General features: G+C 38.4%; 2 protein-coding genes across 3 annotated transcripts in view; one reads left to right on the top strand and one right to left on the bottom strand.

Moving 5' to 3' along the window:
• AKNAD1 (AKNA domain containing 1) overlaps positions 1-6,205 on the top strand; it is a 32,790-nt gene extending 26,585 nt beyond the window's left edge. Inside the window, exons 9-13 of the mRNA XM_010975888.3 lie at positions 1,648-1,770; positions 1,864-1,971; positions 4,059-4,140; positions 5,196-5,325; positions 6,074-6,205. Coding sequence (XP_010974190.3) covers positions 1,648-1,770; positions 1,864-1,971; positions 4,059-4,140; positions 5,196-5,325; positions 6,074-6,205 — 575 coding nt within the window. The remainder of the gene's footprint in view (positions 1-1,647; positions 1,771-1,863; positions 1,972-4,058; positions 4,141-5,195; positions 5,326-6,073) is intronic.
• Positions 6,206-11,331: 5,126 nt separating this feature from the next.
• The window catches only part of STXBP3 (syntaxin binding protein 3), a 47,063-nt gene continuing 38,295 nt past the window's right edge, over positions 11,332-20,099 (bottom strand). For both annotated transcript variants that reach the window (XM_031457721.2, XM_031457722.2), the window contains 3 exons: positions 19,603-19,688; positions 12,926-13,074; positions 11,332-12,084 (listed from right to left, as the gene is read on the bottom strand). In XM_031457721.2, the coding sequence (XP_031313581.1) occupies positions 11,990-12,084; positions 12,926-13,074; positions 19,603-19,688 (330 nt within the window). In that variant the 3' untranslated portion in view covers positions 11,332-11,989. The remainder of the gene's footprint in view (positions 12,085-12,925; positions 13,075-19,602; positions 19,689-20,099) is intronic.

Here is a 20,099-nt window from a genome sequence, read left to right as displayed (position 1 = left end):
TCAAAAATTTGAGAACTGTTGACATAAATATATGTCATAGTGTATGACAAAGTATGTATCTTAACTATCACAATACCACTAGAAGGTAGGAATTATCTTTATTTTATAGATAAGGAAATGGAGAAATTAAGTGACTTGCCAGGATCAAAGAGCTGGTGTATTATCTATTGCTGTATAATGATGTATCCCAGACCTTAATGGCTCAAAACAACAAACATGTACTATGTCACAGTTTCTACGGCTCAGGAATTTGGGACCCATTTAGCTGGGTGGTTCAGGTTTGACGTCGCTCAAAGGCTGCAGTCAAGACGTTGGCCAATACTGTCATCATCTGATGGCTTGACTGGGGCTAGAGAATCTGCTTCCAAGACGCTTCACTCACATGGCCATTGGCAGGAGGTCTCAGTTCCTCACCATGGGGGCCTCTCCAGTAGGCTGCTTGAGTGTCATTACGACATGGCAACCAGCTTCCCTCAAGCAAGTGATCCAAGAGGAAGACTGAGATAGAAGCTTCAATGTTTTTTATGACCTAGTTTTGGAAGTTACACACCATCATTACTACTTTGTTCTATTTGTTAGAAGCAAATCACTAAATCCAGTTCACACTCAAGGAGAGGAATTAGGCACTATCCTTTGAAGAACATGTCAAATAATGTGTGGGCACGTTGTCAACCATCCCAGCTAGTAAGTGGTAGTGCCAGGCTGCAAACTCAGGCCTAGCTGAACCCATGCTCTTTCCCTTGTACAACACAACCTTCCCAGGATGTATACCTCCTTCTTCCTCTATTTATAATTTCCTTGGGTTCTGGATTGAGAAGACATTCAATGACTATAAACTGAAGTTTGGGAAAGAAAAAACCTTCCTAGAGCTCATTTCATTTGTGTTTTACACTCTGGAAGATGATGTTACAAATGAGTAATCATGAGTGCTGCAGGGCAGGTAGCTTTGTCCCCCAGCTTTGTCTCTCTTGGAGCTGAGACCATGCTTGGACATCAAGCATGACATGCTCACCTGCCAGGCCCAGGTTCCCACACTATGCCCTACCTGGAGAGCTCCACTGCCCGTAGCCTGCCAAGCCAGACCCAGACCTGCACCGGACACATATCCTCTCTACTACTAGCCTCTCTGTGGCACTGATGAGGGCAAAGCTATGATTCAGTTTCCCACATGGGCTTATGAATGTGACGTAGAGGAAAACCATCTTTCCAATTGCCTGGATGACAAAATGCAAGCTCCTGGACACCTCAGGTTCTAAGAAAAGAATGTGGATGTATCAGGGCAAATCTGCAAAATCTGTAGTGCATTTGCTCTACAAACGCAAGGCTGTCTGATAATTCAGTGGGCCAAATTCTCACAGATCATCCATTCAGAAGAACTTTCCTAAACACCTGCATGTGCTAAGCAAACCTTGAGACTTTCACATCCTGTTACTTATCAAAACATCTCTCAGTTGTCATAAGGGGATCCCAAATGTCACCCCTAGGCTGGCAACCCTCCTTGTTAAGTTTCCCACTGGGGGAAAATTAAACACTGGTGCCCAATGCAAACCCTGCATAGTAAGAGTTCTACTTCCAGAGCACATTTTACGATTATAATAATAAAAAAAAAGCCGTCACACTTCCTTTGTGTAACTTGGGCTTTTTCAGGTTCTGATACAGGACACAGCTGCTCTTCTGCTTCCGGGACTGGACTGCATACTAGTAGATGTGAGAAATGTGGCACTAAGATTCCTAACTCCCAGAGAGTCCGTGGTAAAGAACCATCTAGAGGTGAGAGTGATGGGCCACCTCAGGGAGAAGGCTTAAGTGGGGACAGCTGTTACTCCCAGGCAATGAGCTGTATTTTTAATTTTTTCTTTTTAGAATTTCATTATAGATACAACACCCCAGGACAGAACTACTTTAATCATAGCAAAAGAAGTGCCTTTGCCCAGCTCCGCTTTTTAAATGAAAATAAGAATTCTTCACCTTGTAAGTACATCTCCTGCACAACCCCATCTTTGTAAACAACCTAGGCTCCCCGCGTGGGAGACCTACGTCACACCGCCCACTGCCTCCTTCTGGGGAGCCCCTGCCCTCTCCAGTCTGCTGCCAGGTCTCCAGCACTCACCTGCCACTTTCACGTCCAGCCTGGACGGCAAGACGCTGGGCTGGGGCTGGGAGATGTGCAAGCCTGGCAGGAAAGGACTCTGACAGTTACGAAGAGCCATACCAGTGTAAGTCGGTAACAGATCATAAATATTTGCCGAACAAATGGCTGACTCAGTAATGACCACTATTACCATTATTATTCAGGAGTGGCAAAAGCTTTAAATACATCCCCACTAACAAGTCATCCTGTGAAGAAATAGACTATTTTTACACTCCTTAAACATTATATCGCTAATTTCAGTGTAGAACTTTGCCTTCTTTGGGAAAAACTAAAATCCCACAAACATTTATTTATAAAGATGACTAAGACATGGCTCCTTCCTCCCAAGGAGTTTACAACCTATTGAGAGAAAGAAACTTATACCCAAATAAGGAAAGTTCCTGGCGAAATGTGGTTAAGTGCAAAAAGCATAGACTAAGGTGCTAAGGGAAAACAAAGGAAGGAAACACCTTGTTTTGCTTCAGAATGACAGCCATGTCTGGTTCCCTGACATTCTTTCATTGTGGGCAAGTTCACACCTTCAGAGCTCTTTCTCTTCATCACTGGGGTCAGGGCACCAGAGAGAATATTTCTGATCTTTCACAATTGCCAGTGTCCAAGATTAAGAATGGCATTTACTTGACTGACCTCATCTGTGCCTCCCCTACACACCCCGAGCTATCAAGTCTTCCAGCTGGATGTATTCTCTCGAGGTGACACTCCCTAAGACTCCGCAGAATTAACGGCCGATTTCTTCACTGTCTCCTTGGTTTGGGGGTCTACGGCCCATGAGACCTCTTATTCTATTATACAAACAAGGAAAGCAACTGAGTCATTTGAAATGTGACCTTGAACTCTGTTAGTAAACATTAAGTGGCCAAGAGGGTAGAAGTCCCAAGGAGGCATCTTTGTACAATGTTTAAAAAGAACCTCCAGCAACTGGAACATATGGAAAATGGAGTGGGCTGCTGCAGGAGGTCGTGAGCCCCACCTGTAGACCGGGGTCAATGTACTTTGTCAGGATGTTGTAAATCTGTAGACTGGATTAGAACTGGACCAGATGACCCTATGGCCCTTTCCAACTCTGAGTTTCTATGTTTCAGGTAAAATGCACAACTATATTTGGGGTCGACCAAGGTATTAAGACTGAGCTCATTAGTGCCTCTGTTCATCATAACTTGAGTCTGGGTGCAGAAACCTGGACTTTCTGGCTTCTGCCCTGCCTTCCACGTCTGAGGGATAATCTCTCCCTGTTCCCTTGTCAAATGGGATCCTCATGTGGGGGAGTGAAGCCAAGCTACTAGAGACCAGAGGATATGACAGGAGACCTGGAAGGAGACAGAGGAGATGACAGAGGAGAGAGGAGAAGAGAGGCAAGAGAGGGGGAGAAGGGAGCCTCAGCGACCGAGAAGGCAGATTGTTGGCCACTGACTTTCCTCCCTCCCTTCCCCTGGCGTTCTTGTCTTCCATGGTGACTCTCCTACATTTATCTTCTCTGTTTAGTCTCTATTTTCTAGCATTGTCTCAGTAACATAATTTAGTTTCTGACTCCTAGAATCCTTGCTCCTAAACTGGAGAGGACTTCAGAAATCCATTCAGCCCAAGCTTTAGGAAAATATCATCCCTCCATCTGTCAGATGAAGAAGCTGAGCCCATAGACATGCCCAGGTCACACAACTAGCATCCATGGAACCTAGACCCCTGGTCTCTGGTCTGCCAATTAAACTCTTTTTAAATATTGAATTCCTTTTCTTGAATTCGGAATACTTGATGGCCATTTTCCATGTTCCCTGATTTTATTACGTACTAAAATTTTATGAACTATTTCACTGATACAGAAAAGTTCAGGAAATGATACCCATATATCCACCATTTGAGGATCATTTTTGATGCTCCGAATTTAATCATAGCTAACATTTTTTTTCAGCTCATTCAAAACCAAAATGGATCTGTTCCCAGAGAGCGAATTCAAAATCCTCTAATGATGAATGTGAATCCATACAAGGGAAGTAAGTATGATGAAAAATGACTAACCATGGGTTGGGTGCATGCAATGTGCTTAGTGCATTAAATTACCTGCCCAAAATCACCTAGAGCATAAGTAGTAGAGCCAGGATTCAAACCTAAGTCTGGCTAATAGTTCAGTCATTCAGTTATTCACTCAAAAAATATTTGAGCGTCAGTAACAGGACACTGGTGCTGAGGACACAGTGACAAATTCAACTACTCTCCCTGCCCTTGTGGAACTTACTTTTCTTGGTAGAGGAAAAGGGGGCATACAGAGTACTATGACCTAATCTGGGGGCTCAGGGAAGCTGAGTTCCAAAGGACAAGTATGAATGAACTAGCAAGGGGATGGAGGAGGAAAAGTGAAGAAGATGCCAGTCTGAGAGAGCCTCCTGGTGTGGAAAAGCCCTTGGCAAGTTCAGTACTGATGCAGCTGGAGCCTGAAAGAGGGAGAGGAAGTGGGGCAAGATGGGCTGGTGAGGGAAGGCTGGTGGGATGGGCAGGGCCAGACTCTGCAGGGGCCTGTCAGCCTCAGGAAGGATTTCAGACTCTTAGATATAACGGGAAGCCAACGAGGCTTTTAACCAGAGTGTTTTTTTTTTTTTAAAGTTTTCCAGTGTTTTAAAAAAATCACTCTAACTAGTAAGGGAGAGGGAATGGATTAGAGTCAAGGATTGGAGCACAGAGGCCAAGTAAGAGGCTAATGCAATAATCCAGGTGGGATGATGGCAGCTTGGCCAAGGGTGGTAGAAAAGGAAAGAGAGAAGACTAGTATCCAAGAGCTACTTAGGAGGCAGAATCGATAGTTTAGCAGAGTGGCTAGAGTTCAGGCTGTGCAGTCACACTCAGTCTGAACCCCATCACCCGTTACCACAGTGTGGTAGTTTTTATAAATGTGGTCACTGGGGAGTTCTTGGCTTTGCATTCTGGTTGTGTGTCCTTCAGCAGAAAGTATGCAAATTCCTTGCCCCCAACACACACACACACACAGCCACTAATGAACCACAGAGCTGAGGATGGCACTTCATACAAGTATCAATGTGCTTCTGCCTTCTAGGAAAAATCATAAGGCTTTCATGACCTACAGTTCAGACTCTGCTACACCCTCACCTCATTCCCACTCCTGCAGGACTTCTGGAAGCACATCCTTAAGCAACATTAGCGGTATTGAAGAAACAGAATCTGAGGTGAGGACTTAGGAAAAAAACATTCTAGAATTCCTGCAGCTTGTAAGTTTGGTCCTGATGACTACAAAACTGATGGCTTTTAAATTATTACAGTATGGGAGCATCAGAAAATGCTCTGCTAGAACAACTTGTGCTCAGCACTAATACAGAGACACACAGCCTGGGCAGCCACATGGTTGTGTTATTCCTATACTGGTTCCAGGGGAAATTTCCTGGGGAAAAGGTTTTGTGGGTGGTGCCTCAGCTACAGGATTCCCCTGGCACAAAGGCTTGTGGCGCACAAGTCTGTCCCAGTGCCACTGGGGTTAGAGCTGCCAGTTTCCTAAAAATTTCGATCAGGTCACTTTCAAATGCTGCCACATGCACGCACTGCATCCCTGTGTGCTTTCTCGGTCGTTACGGCCCCTAAGTCCCCTTCAGTGCTCCCCCCTCACCCTCAAAGAGCCTTTCTTCTTTCTCACAGACCTCTTTTTCCACTGCAGGGAAACAGCCCAGCAGGTTGCTGACCTCACCCTCTGATTCATGCTCATCAGTCACGTGTTGGTCTTTTTTCTGTCCCTTTTCCTAAAAAATATATTCCATCTCAGATGGGTTTCCTAGGAAACCAACCCTCAAAAACAGAAATAGACTGGGTGGGAAACAGAATACTCCAAAAATTCCACTCTGCAGTGTTTAATAATGAGAGAACCCAATTAACTGGAGCAGTAGTAAATAATGTAACTAAAATATGTGGACTTTTCCTTTGCAGACTTTAAACTCGTCTTTGGATCACGCCCTAAGAACAGCAACTATTTTGAAACAAACTACTGATCAAATGATTAGAACTATTGCAGAAGATCTTGCCAAAGCACAGAGATGGAGGAATCGACTGAAATACTAGTTGGACTCAAGGCAACCAAGAATTAAAAAAAAAAAAAAATGCAGAGAAAAGTTGGTCTTCTCCAAAAAAGTATTTTACATATTACACAACTTAGGAAGATGACCTTCCAAAGAAAACACCAAAACTCCAAGAAATGGGTGACTCAAAGTGTTTAAATGAAAAAAAAAAAAAAAAAAAAGGACCTCTGATTCAAAAATCAAAATCAACAGGCATTTGTTTAAAAGTAAATCTATGTTATCCCTAATTCACAATAAAAGAAATCAAAACAGTAACATATACTTTTATCTATGAGTATGGCAAAAACAAAAATTTGAAAAACCCAGGCAGTGTCTATGAGGGTGAGGGAGACAAGTACCCGCACATACTGTCGGTGGAGGTATAAACTGGTGCAAACTTTGTGGAAGGCAAACTGATCATCACTGTCAAATTCTACAAATCCTAAAAGTGCTTACCTTCTGAGAAGCAATTCCACTACTAGGACTTTGTAAGTAACTCACACAATATCCCACAGCATGCCTACAAGGATGGGAAAGGCCCCCTAGTGGAACTAATCTAATACCTTATGTGATGATTCATAAACGATGACAGTCATAAACTGATATTCTGCAGCCGCCTAAAAGAATGAGGTGTATAACCTGTAAGACAGTGGAAAAAAGCAAGATGCCTAATAATATACATAGTGTGACCTCATTTGTTTTTCAAAGACCACACACATTTTTCTGGAAAGATACACAAAAATACTCAGTGGACCTCTAGGAAATGGAATTGGGGGTTCTGTGGGGAAGAGAAGAACTTTACTTTTCATTTCCACTCCGTACTGTATGAAATTCTTATGATACACTTTTAAATTATTTACTTAAAGATCTCTTTAAGTCAGAAATATGGAAAAACAACAGTCCCAGATTAATGAAACTTGAAACCAAAATGAAGACAATTCATTAAAACTGCGTGCCAGGGATTAAGTCCATCTGCAGCACTTCATGTAGGGCCGGAGCAAGGTTCTGACTACTGCTTTAAGACTGATGTATATGTAACGTCCTTAATTGACAGGGTAGCAGATTATTGGTTCTTTCCCCCTTTCCTGGGACTCCATTCACTCCAAATTCAACAAATGTTTCCCAACCCCCAGAGCTTTGCTTAGTGGTGGGGAGAGTTGACTCCATTCCCACTTTGAAGATTTCTGTGGTGACCAAAGCAGCTGCTATTTGTCTAGCTGGCTGGGGAATGAGCTATTTTTAACTTTGGGGCTTGGAAATTGGTTAAGGGTGCCTGGGAAGAGAAAAAGCAGAGGCCAGTCCGAAGATCCCTCTGATTTCATGGTGAAATTTATGTTGTGGCCCTCTGAGAAAGTGAAGACTGGTAGCAGTATTTTGAGAAAAAAGGAAGCCTAAACTGTACGTGCCAAGAGGCTTTTAGATGCATCACGTACCTAAATTTAATCACAACATAACCTGTTTTGGGTGCCAAGCATCACTATCCTGTGCTCAAGTTTCAAATTACATACTTCTCTGGCCTGAGGTGCTCTTACACGATTCATTAGCTTGTGAACCTTTTTGGGGTTCAGCCTTCTTTGAGAATTTGATGAAAAGTTATGGAGTCTCCCTCCCCCACGCTCCACTCGCCCATGGGAAAGTGGTATGTGAACGCAGTTTTGCACACAATTTTTAAAAGTTCATGGATACCTGAAACAAGTCCATGAAACCCAAGTTAGAAAAGACTACCAGAAATGAATGTTCCTAGTCCCACAAATTAACCTTTATAGAAACTCACTATTGTAATCATTTTTGATTTAAAAATATAGCCCATCTCTGCTTTATTAAACCATACTCTAAACATAATTTTACATTTCCTTGATGATTAAAGATCATTACAAACAATCACTGCAACATGCTTAATCAAAGAGACAGGAATAGGGCCATGTCCTTAAGGAATTCTGGAAAAGTGCTAGACTCTGATTTATAAGGATCATTTTATATTTACCGACTCCGCAGCCTTGGCAGCCACTGCTTTGTGTCAAGAGATAGACCTCTCTTCTAATTCTCCTGCAGCAGTAAGTCAGAAGAACAGGCTTGTTAAGTAAAAGTAATTTTATCTCTAATGCTGAGTCCAGGGGCTGAGCACTGCTGAGGGCAGTCACACAGCAATGAAACACGTGCAGTTTGCCTGGTGCAGAGGCCCCTCCATGCTCACTTCCAACGTGCAGCTGTGCTCCTGTGCTGAAGGCTGCCAGGAGCAAGACAGCAGGAGGGGGAATGCTGTTAGAAGGCTTCTGCCAGCTCAGTTAACTATTAGATTTTAAAAATGAAAATTCATCTTTTTATCACTCCTTTCAGTTGCAATCTTATTGTTAATGAATTATTTAAAATAGACCTAATTCATGCTAAATATAAACATACACTTATTTATATTTAATACCCAAAATGTTGTTTTGGTAGAACTTTTACTGTGGGAGGAAGACATTTCTTGCTCCCTTGATTTTAAAAGAAAGCTTCCTGAATCCTGATGGGATTCACAAAGGGTACAAATACCTACAGCAAAACTGAGTTATGGAAGCATCACAAATTATAAAATAAACCACTGGGATCTGGGCTCAAACCCAAGAATTCTTGTGTCTTTGTGAACTGATGTCATGAATTTTTGTGTATTGTCAACTGCTGATATTTTTATTATTTAATTTTCATGAATATGGCTGAACAATATGAATCCACTATGCTTTATAAACCAAGCACATTTCAACAGGAAGCAAAAACATGCTTCCGAGATAGTAAGTAAATGGTTTTAGTTAGTCGCTACAACAAAAAAAGTCTTTTTCAGGGTCTTAATATCAGAATCTATACTTGCTGGGGTGGGGAATCAGCTTATACTAGAAATTTATGTGAGATGACCTCTTATGTCTTCAAATCCAGCAAGAGACGTAGGAAACAAAGGGTCTCTCCAGTTCTAAGCCTAAGACATAATGTGAAATGTAGGCCTCAAAAGATCTCCTGTCAGTGTGACAGGGCAGAGTGAGCACTGAGGTGTGAAGCGACTGAAGGAAGGGACCAATGTTTGCTGTCATCACACTCAGTTCCATGTGTCACAGGGCATTGGGTTAGTATGAATCTCTGTTCCACACATGTACTAACCCTGGACAGTGAGTCACCAAGGTATTCAAGGATCTCAGATAAAATGCAGACACCAAAAAATTAACCCTCTCACTGGCAATGCTCAGTATGCAAAGAGTTGTTTATTAACGTCAAACCTTTCCTCTCCACATATACAGGTCATCCAGGTTAAAAATATAAACTCTTTGTGCCTTAGTTTCCTCAACTTTAAAATAGAGATGATAATAATAGTCTGTCTCCTCACAGGACTAAATGAGAAGACTGAATGAGGTAATACAAGCACTTAAAAACAGTGACTCACATATGAAGCACTACATATGCATTTGCATATTATTATTTTATCATTCTTAGTAAAATAGCAAGTTCTGAAATTATATATCAAAATAGTAACTTTTATATATATATTAAAAAAACATGTTTGAAAAATAGAAGATCCAATTCACATGGAACTATGAAAAATAAGGTATTACGGCAATATGCAGTACCTATATAAAGAAAATAAAGGTTCTGAAGGTCACACTTTCCCTAAGTTAATGTATAAATTCACTGCAAACCTAGTGAAAATACCAAAATAACTTTCGGTATTAACAAAACGGCACTAAAGTTCATTTAAAAAATGTAGCAGCCAGAGAATTTCTTTAAAATAGCAGTAATTTAGGTATGGGTGGAATTGAGATTACAACCATCACATACTAAAACATACCATGAATTAAAATAGAAAGGGAAAAAGAAATATAAACTATAAGTCAATAAAACAGAATCCAGAAACAGACCAAAATACAAATATAAACTTAATCTATGATAAAGGTAGTATCTCAGCTTAGTTGGGGAAAGAGGGATCACCCAGCAAAATCTGATACAGTATCTGGCTGTTGAGAAAGAAAGATGGATCCCTGTTAAAGGCTGACTGATACAGTATTTAACAGGGATCCATCCTGTTAAACTGAAGGAATAGAAACTGATGGAATAGAACCTCCTTCTAGATATTTCAAGCAGAAAGTGTTTCAATATAGAGAATTAAGTCCTTAAAAAATCATGAAAAAAGCTGTAGGGGCCAAACTTTTAGAACCAAGGTCATATCACCATCTGATCCAGGGAACAGAAGGCTAGAGCTGCTGTTGCCACCAGCACTGCCTCAAACCCAGACACCAAAACGTGGAGTCTGGTTGCCACATACAACTCCTGTCGGCAGGAACCTGCTTGTCCACTGGCGCAGCCACTGCAGGTGGCCTCTGCCTCCTTTCTACCCTCTGAACCTTGACCAAGTACAAATCGTTGGCAGAATCTAACCTTTTCAGAACACTACTTACCTCTGAGTCTGCAAAACTTTCTTTTTAGCCTTTCATCCCCTGTGGTATGGAATGGGGAGGCATGGGACATGATGCCAAGAGCTAAGAGACAAAATCTAGCATACATTCTCACACTACAATTAATTCCAGATGCCTGAAAGAGTTACCTGGAAAAAATAAAATCAACCTATCAAAATGTTCTAGAAGAGCAATGGGTGAATTTACAATCTTGGGTGCAAAGATATTTCTAAGCACAACATATATTTGGAAGCTGTAAAAGAAAAGTGATGGACTTACCTTCATAAAAGTCAAAAATGGTGATATCTATCAGCATTTTAAATGCACAAATACTCTGACAGCTATGTCACTGCTAGAAATTTATAGAAATATTTGTGTAAATTTGCAAAAGCATGTATCCCAACAATGTAGCATTATTTATAAGAGCAAAATTCTGAAGATGAGTGATATATAAAATTAGGGTCCATGGTCTGACAGAACATGACGAGGCTGGGTTAAAGGAGAGATCTGAAATGAAGATATTCCCTTTGAGTAACACATGGGCACATAAGTCCTCATATTATCCAGGCTTATACAAAGATTTTTTTTTTTTAAGTCAAAATGAGTTATCTTGGTGGGAGGATTATGGTGCATTCTTTTTCTTCTTTTTAACTCTCTGATTTAGAACTTTAAAACTTCCCAACTTCCCTTCCTCCCCACAAAAGAACAAAGATAATTTTTGTAACTATGTATTTATTTTCTCTTAGAATGTCCATGATTATTTTTTGTTTTCTACTTTAACCATACATGATTTCAAAATTATATATAAAACTATGCTCTTTAGATGTATCTAGCAAGACAGTATACACTGTGAAATCACTCTATTTCTATTAATAACTGAATTATTTTACAAATAAAAGAAATTATGAATTCTGTTGAAAGAAAAACTGTACTTGTAGGAAATCATTCTATAATACATACACGTTTACAGTTTTTACTTTTATAACCTTTTTCATTTAAAATCATTCTTTCCCAAAAAACTATACTTCAGCGTAAGACAGATAAGTATCTAACAAGTAATTAGTATATACATAAGTGGCTGTGAAAAATTACCCACAACTCTAATATATTCTGTTCCAAAGCTGAAAATATTTCCTTTTAGAAAGCATTTTAACATTTCTTCTTATCATCTACAAAGCAGCAACAATATTTAAGTTAAAATTGGTAAATCCAATGATATATAATCATAAACAATCCCTTAAGAAATATATTTGAAAAGTTATTATTCCTTAAAATATTTACATTGTTTAAATTACATGATAGCAACAATGTCTCAATCTATTTTAGCTGAAGAAATTAATACGAATCTCCAAATCCCTCCCTCCACCAAAATGCTATTCATCTTTAATAAAGGAGACTTTATCCTTAGGTTTATTCAGCATCTTTATATCATCCAACAGCTTTTTGGGTGTTAAAATATGCGTGGAACCTGGTAGAGGAAAAAATAAGTTTTCAGAGGCCAGCAGTTAAATCAATTTTCCTCGGCTAACTATATTGTCCCATCCTTCATTACATATGCAAAGCGCAGTAGTCTGGGGCAACTTAAAATTTCTACAGGACTCCTCCCTACAACCTGCTTATACTACAGTATTTCAAGCTTTCTTCTTCATTGTGTGTGCTCAGTAACCCTTTAGAAACACTCCCCATTCCTCATGCTGTGTCCACTTTGTGCTATATATTGATATACTAATGAATAAAAATGGAGGTTAGTCTGTCCTCCTTACAGAACAGGACCAGTCACTGTAACTTTGGTCCCAGAGAACTATTAAGCAGTGCTGCAGATCAAGGCTTGGTGTACAAATGCTGCATCTCTGTGGGTCAGAAAAGTTTAGGTATCAGTGGCCTTGACTGAAATTCTTAAAACTAAATTTCATATAGGCCTTGCCAATGTCAGGTCCATAGCCACAAAAAATTTCCAAGTATTTCTGTAGTAGAAGTGCATTTATGTTTTAAAAATTATTTAATGATGAGAGCATGAAAAGGACAGAATGTAATATTTTAAAGGATATATTTAATAATATTTAAAGAATATTATATTTCTGAAGCTCACTCTCTGAAAATCAGAATTTGAATAGAAAAAAATCATCATAAAGGTCAACCAGGAGGAAAAACTCTGGTACGTCAGATAAAATACACTATGATTTCAAAAAGGTTTTTTTGCAGTCAACAATTTAGTCCTAAACGTAAATTACAAGATAAAGTTTTGCATATATATTACTGCATTTAGAGTTTGTTTAAAAAAACAGAAAAGAGAAAAATACAAGTCTTACCAATAATAACTTCACAGGATTTATATGCCTGAGAAACTTCATAAGCACAACGCATTTCAGAGTATGTAATTCCTCCAATTACAAAAACAATCAGCTTAGACCCATTTTTTCGATCCTCTAAATAATTAGCTCTGGGTTTCTGGCGAGCACTAAAAAATAAACACCAAAATATTAAAAATATTTCCAAAGCCATATTGCTTTTAAAAGAGCCTAACACACTGCTTTTAAAGAGTCTCTTTAAAGAACTTACCTCAAGCAAACTCAAATCTGGCAGCAACTGCACTGATGTAAGGAAAAGACTTAACCATGGTATGATTGGAGCACCAAGAATTAGGCAGGACAGTCCCACTTCAAGTTTAATTTTCATCTTATAGAGATTTTGGACAAATCGCTTGTAATCTAGCTCAGCTTTTTATCTATAAACTAGAGCTCACTTTTACTTACAAAATGGAGCTAATGCCCTGCCTTATTTATTTCAGATAAAGACATAATAAATGTGAAAAGTCTATCACTTCTTGAAATTAAAAATGGGGGGAGGAAAGTGGCACTGAAACAACATGGTTTTAAAGACATTAAGGGGGTTGGTGGAGGCACAGTTACTAATTTGGAGCTGATGTGATACCGGGACACCCCTTGCTGGAACTCAGTAAAGTATGATGCCAGGAGATATTGAAGACACATCTGCACTCCCATGTTCACTGCAGCATTATTCACAGTAGTCAAGGGTATGGAAACAACCTACACGTCTGTCAATGAACAGATGGATGAAAAAACAGTGTATACATACAATGGAATATTATTCAGCCTTAAAAAAGGAAATTCTTCCATTTGTAACATGAATGAACCTGGAGGGCATTATGCTAAGTGAAGTAAGTCAGACTGAGAAAGACAAGTACTGCATGATCTCACTTACACATGAAATCTAAAATAGTCAAATTTATAGATGCAGAGAATAGAATGTTGGTTGCCAGGGAATAAGGGGAGAGAGAAATGAGGCAATTTTGGTCAAAGGACACAAAGTTTCAATTATGCAAGATGAGTAAGTTCTGGAGATCTAATGTACAGCATGGTGACTGTGGTTAACAAAACTGTACTGTATACTTGAAATTTGCTAAGAGGATAGATCTTAAATTGTCTTCTTGACACAAAAAAGAATAATAGAGAAAAGAAAGGAAGACAGAAAAAAAGGAAGAAAATGGTAACTATGTGGAGGTGATGGGTATATAATTAGTTTGTGGTGATCATTTCACAATGTATACGTATCAAAACATCAAGCTGTACACCCTGAACATGTGCAATATTATGAAGTCAATTAGACTTCAATAATGCCTTTAAAAATGAGAGTGACTTGCATTTCAACTCTGTTTCTGCTTCTTTCAGCAAGTTACTTAACCTCTGTCTAAACCTCCAGGGTTATTTTCAAGATTAAAAGAAATAATGTTCAGAATATACTAAGTATGGAATCTGGTACCAGGAAAGCAGTAGGTAAATAGAAGCCATTACTTCTACCACATCCCCTCCTTAGGCTGCTCTAGATCTGCACTAAGAGGGCAGCCACTAGCACATGAGGCTATTTAAATTTAAATGAACTAAAATTAACAATCCAATTCCTCAGTCACACTAACCACATACCAAATGCTCAACAGCTACATGTGGCTAGTAACCATATAGGACAGGGCAGATATGGGATATTTCCAGCATTCCAAGAAAGTTCTGTTGGGTAGCACTGCTCTAGATCATAGAAATCACTTTTTCTGTTCCTGTAACCCACCGGTAAAAATTTTGAGGTTTTATTTGAAAAGTAAATATTTTAACATAAACACTTATGTACATCTATTTAAAATATATGTTCATTTATAAATTATATATGTGTACTAGTATATACTAATAAAACTTAATTTTTCCCTTTTCTAGTGTAAAAATTAAAATCTGATATTTCATCTCATTACCCACTTCAGAAACCATAATCCAGACGACCTCTAAGACCCTGCAATATAGGACATCATGGTAAATATTAAATAATGTTCTCAGTCTAGGCTTTCGGATGATAATTTCCATCTGCTATCTTAAGGAATGAGAAGGGAGATAGAAAAAGTAGAGACTTAGTAACTAGTTTTGAAAGATGAAACAGAACAAGCTACACTCTTGGTTCCCAAACAAAATAAGTCAAAGACATACTACAAGTGCAACTTTGGTTTAAAAACTTTCAAAGAGAGCAAAATAAAGTAAGAAAGCAAAAGAAAAGGCAGTAATACTGCTTAAAACAATTATGTGGTTCTAACAATTTCTAAACTTCTGAACAGCAATTTTAGGACAACAGGATTACATTTAATTTGTTTCACGTACATGTGTAAGACTGTACTAGTGTTTTACACTTTGAAAGACACATAAATAATGATTAAATCTCTGTATCCTGAAAATCTCACTCTACAAAGCACCTAGAAGCACTGGTTAAAATAAGAGCAAACATCTTTTTAAAAGTGTAGCTGAAAGTAAACAAGAGCAATCTCCAAAGGTCAGCAGCAGTAAAAAGGAAACTAAAAACTAGAGTGGTAAACTGAGGGGAAGCTTCGTCTGCCTTATGGAGTGTTAGTCTCGTTTTAGCAAACAAGGGGCCTGGGTATTTCCCTGTTTAATAAACATAGGAGACAAAGCCTTGGGTATCATACAGGGTACGGATGGGGAGTTGACATCCCTGTATAAGGTCAGGACACCCTCAAAAGCAAGGGGAGATGATGAAGATGCTTCTTTGATAATTCAACACAGGCCAGTCTTGTGAGAGAGTTCTAATTGATACTATTTCACATGGTCTGGGGAACCCCAACTGAGAAATTAACACATAAAAGAAAAAAATCTCTAATCCTGACAGAAGCAAATGCAGAACATCTCTGGAGGTCCCCATTCTCAACCCTAGCTACTGAAATAAGCTCAGAATCCAAAATTATGAAACACATGAGGAAATAAGCAATCATAAATGTCTGCAGAAATGAAGAGCAGTCAAATTAGACCCCAAAGAATGTCAGATGTTGGATTTATTAAAAAACAGACTAAAATTAAGTATGCTTAAAATAATAAATGATAATAAAGTAGAACAGAAAGCATGACAAAATAAGAACAAAAAAGTCCAAGCGTATAAAATAAAGTCAGTGAACACAGAAACTAAAAAAAAAAAAAAAAAAAAAAAAAGGAAAGCTTACTCAGCAGATTAGGCACAAATTTAAGAGAGAACTAAAGAATTGAAAACTAAATACAAAGAAAAATATCCAGAATGAAATACAAGTAAAAGAAATGTTAAGGCTTGAGAGATTAAAGGGCATGAAGATAAAATGTTATGTCCCAACAAATCCAAAATTGTAAAAGTGGCAATATTCGAAGAATTTATGGAAGATATGAAACCTCAACTTTTGGGAAACACACTGAATCCCAAGAAAAAGAATAAAAATAAATCCTGAGGTAGAGAGAGCGTAAGAAATGTACAGAATACCAACGGCCAAAAGCAATCAGAGAGAAAAGACAAATTATCTACAAAAGTATGACAAAACTGACAGAAAACACTCCACTCCCATACACACATCTTCACAGGAGCTAAAATAGAAACCAAGAAACAGCAGAATAACATCTCAAAGCATTAAATGAAAATTACCCCGAGCCTAGACATTCAAAGCTATCATGTAAGAACAGCAACATGATGAACGTATTTTCAGACAAAAACCATACAGACCCTACCACCAAATGGACCCATAGTGAAGAAACGTCTAAGGATTTATTTCAGAAAAGAAAGTGACTGAGCCCAAAAAAGGCGATGCAAGCAGAAGTGATACACAATGTAACTGGTTAACATGTACATACAACTAAAAATAGTAATAATGATCATCATTAATTTGGGAAGTGAAACAGATATAAGGCTGAAAACAATCAAGAATTAAGGTAACATTTAAGGGGTGTGTGGTTGGAATTAAGTCGTTCTAAGGTTCTGTACTGTTCATGAGGAGGGGAAAGATACTAACTCATCTCAGACTTTGTTGAGTCAAGAAGTGTACTAAAATTCTAAGGATAATTGCTACAAAAGTATAAATAGGCTATATCAATTCCAAACTAGGAGAAAAGGGAAAAATAAAACTAAAGAAAGAGTCCTCAGTCCAAGAGATGCACCCTAGAGAAATACTCAAACATACGTAAATGTACAAGAATGCTCACTGCACACTGTTTGTAATGAGGCCAGTTTTGTCACAGCCTAAATTTCCATTGTATGGAAAATTCATGAATAAACTGTGATATTCATGTAAGAATGTACCAACCAGCAGTGAAAATTTACACATGTACCAATCTGGGATAAATTTCACAAACATAACGTTGAGGGAAATTAAAAAAGCAAGTTGCAGGAGGACATACATAATATGACACCATTTATATTAAGATTAAAAACACAATCATAGAGAACTTGTGGTTATGGTGGAATCAGTCAGTCAGAAGATTCCCCTCCAAGAAAACAAGTATAAACCTGGGTGAAACTGTAGGGGAAAAACCATGTCAGGTCACTTGGAAATCAACCATGGGTAAACAACAAATTGAGAAGCATTTACTCTTTTTTTTGGAGGCAGGGGGAGGTAATTAGGTTTTTATTTATTTATTTTAGTGGAGGTACTGGGGACTGAACTCAGGATCTCTCTACCACTGAGCTATTCCCTCCCCAGCAGAAGTATTTACTCTTAAATATATGCTAATATATCAGTAAGAATGGTCCAGGTGACTATGTAACCTTCTAGCCTGAGGCTGCCCCCAACCCCCACTGTTCCTCAAACTCAGTCAGTAAAAATTATCACTTTATACTGACTTGAGAAAACCACCACCTTCACTGCCTGAGGTGGAAGACTTGATTCAAGGCAGGGAGCAAAGGGAGTGCAAACTCCTGAAGCTTTGCTGGTTAAAAATGGTGGACCCAGTTTAGTGCAGGAAGACCTGCAGCTCTGGCAGCACAACATCTTGGTCCTAGTATGGGATAGGCTGCACATGAGCCAGAATTTTAAAGGGGAAATCCTGAAAGTAAGAAAGCCAAAGAAGACAAAGACAAGCTCCCCCCACAACTTGAGCTGACTGCCAAATTATGCATGTGCCAGGGGAAGCCACAGAAAGGCCAAAAAAAAAAAAAAAAGAGAGAGGAAAAGAAGAGAAAGGGGCTGGGAGAGGACTCAAGAACTGACTGTGACTTGTAATGCATTTCTTAACCCACATGCAGCTTGAGCAGAAGGTGGAAGGTTTACAGGCTTGAGCTGTCTAAACACAACCTCTGCCCAGATAACTGGCTGGCCTCTACACAGACACAGGGCAACCACTAAGAGCCAAGCTGAAAAATTAAAGTTAAAATTAAAAACTTCTGCAATGACATTAGTGGCTACACTGCAAGGGAGAACGATCCCACAGCTTAAGTCCATACAAGTTACTAAAACAAAATACAGTTTTGCATTGTTATAATACAGTATGTAAAAGACCCAATTTTCAACCAAAAATTAGTAGATATGTAAGAAAACAGTAAAGTGTGATTCACACTTTGGAAAATAAGCAGTCAACAGAAACTGACCCTGAGTAAATCCAGATGTTGGATTTAGCAAACTTCAAAAAAGCTATTATAAACATGATCAAATAATTAAAGAAAACTATATTAACAATAAGCTAACCAATGGGGAATGTCAAAAGAGAAATGGAAACTAAAAAAAAACCAAATAGAAATTCAAAATGTGAAAAGTACAATAACTGAAATGAAAAAAATCACGAGATGGGCTCAACAGCGGATTTGAAATGTCAGAAGAAAGAATCAAAAAACTGAAGATGGATCAATGGATATCAGTATATCTGAAGAACAGAAATAAAAGAGGTAGAAGAAAGGTAAACAGAGCCTCAGTGACCCAAGAGACAATGTCAAATGCTCCAGTATATGTTTAATGGAGTTTCAAAAGGAGAAGAGGGAGATAGAAATGCGTGTAAAATTTTTTTTGAAGAAATAACTGAAAACTTTCCAAAATTTGATGAAAAGTATGAACTTGCAGATCCAAGAAACTCAACTCCAGGTAAAATATACACAAAAAGAACTCCATCTACACACATCATAGTTAAACTGCTAAAAGCCAAAGATCATGAGAAAAAATCCTGCAAAACACAACTCTATACATTGTTTAGAGTACAAATATATGCAGAAAATATATAATAAAGATATAAAGGTGAATGATAAACACCAAATTCAGGATAGTGAAGAAAGGGTGAATAATAAAAATCATAGTGATATACATAGGAAGCTTGAATTGTATTTATAATGATTCATTTGTTAAGCTGGGCACTAAGTATAGGGCATGCCTTATAATATTCTCTACAGCTTCCTGAATGTTTCAAATATTTTATCACCAAAAAATCATCAAGAAGGATTATGTACTCTGCTTATGTGAAGGAAAAAAAATGAAGGGAGAAACTCTTTTCTAGTTTCATAAAAATATTTTTTTACAATAAAGAACATTTTCATATTGCTTATCTGGACTCATTTAAAACAGGTTATAGTTAAAGAAAAACTGTCTTTTAAGTGACTATATGCTTCGAGGAGAGTTGTCAATATAGAAATGCCTGTGTACCATTTCAATGATTAGTCTGTAATATACTGAAAATTTCACTGACTGATTCATAGGTTTTACCTGACAGCTCCTGAGCCATTCCACACTGCTGGACACTGGGAACAATATGGCCATTCTTTTGAATCTAATCTATTATCAATGGCATCCTAGGGAAGAAAAGAGTTAAAACCATCAAGAAAATATTGTACATTTCAGGATTTTTGTTTTGTTTGTTTTACAGAAAACTCAACCCTTATGTTTACAATTAAGGAACGTAAGGATATATAAATATTTAATAAAGTAAGGTTAGCCCTCTCTTTGAAATTCACAAATCTTACCTACTACAAAATTAATGCAATCATTTACTTATTAAACAAATATTTATTGCATGCCTACATTCCTTCACTGGAGAGTTCCCACATTGGTTTGAGAATTCCAGGTACTTTATCAGGACCTTTACCTCTACAGAGTGCTAGGGGTTTCTAAATACCATCTTAGTCCTGACAGACCTCGCAGGATACCAGGTCCAGGCCTTGCCCGTCACAGCAGTGGTTCTAAAACAGATGTGCACCCTGGCC

Source organism: Camelus dromedarius, chromosome 9 (genome assembly GCF_036321535.1).
Source record: "Camelus dromedarius isolate mCamDro1 chromosome 9, mCamDro1.pat, whole genome shotgun sequence".
Taxonomy (NCBI): Eukaryota; Metazoa; Chordata; class Mammalia; order Artiodactyla; family Camelidae; genus Camelus; species Camelus dromedarius.
The sequence above is the reverse complement of the archived record's forward strand: the minus strand, read 5'-3'. Positions and strand labels throughout refer to the sequence as shown.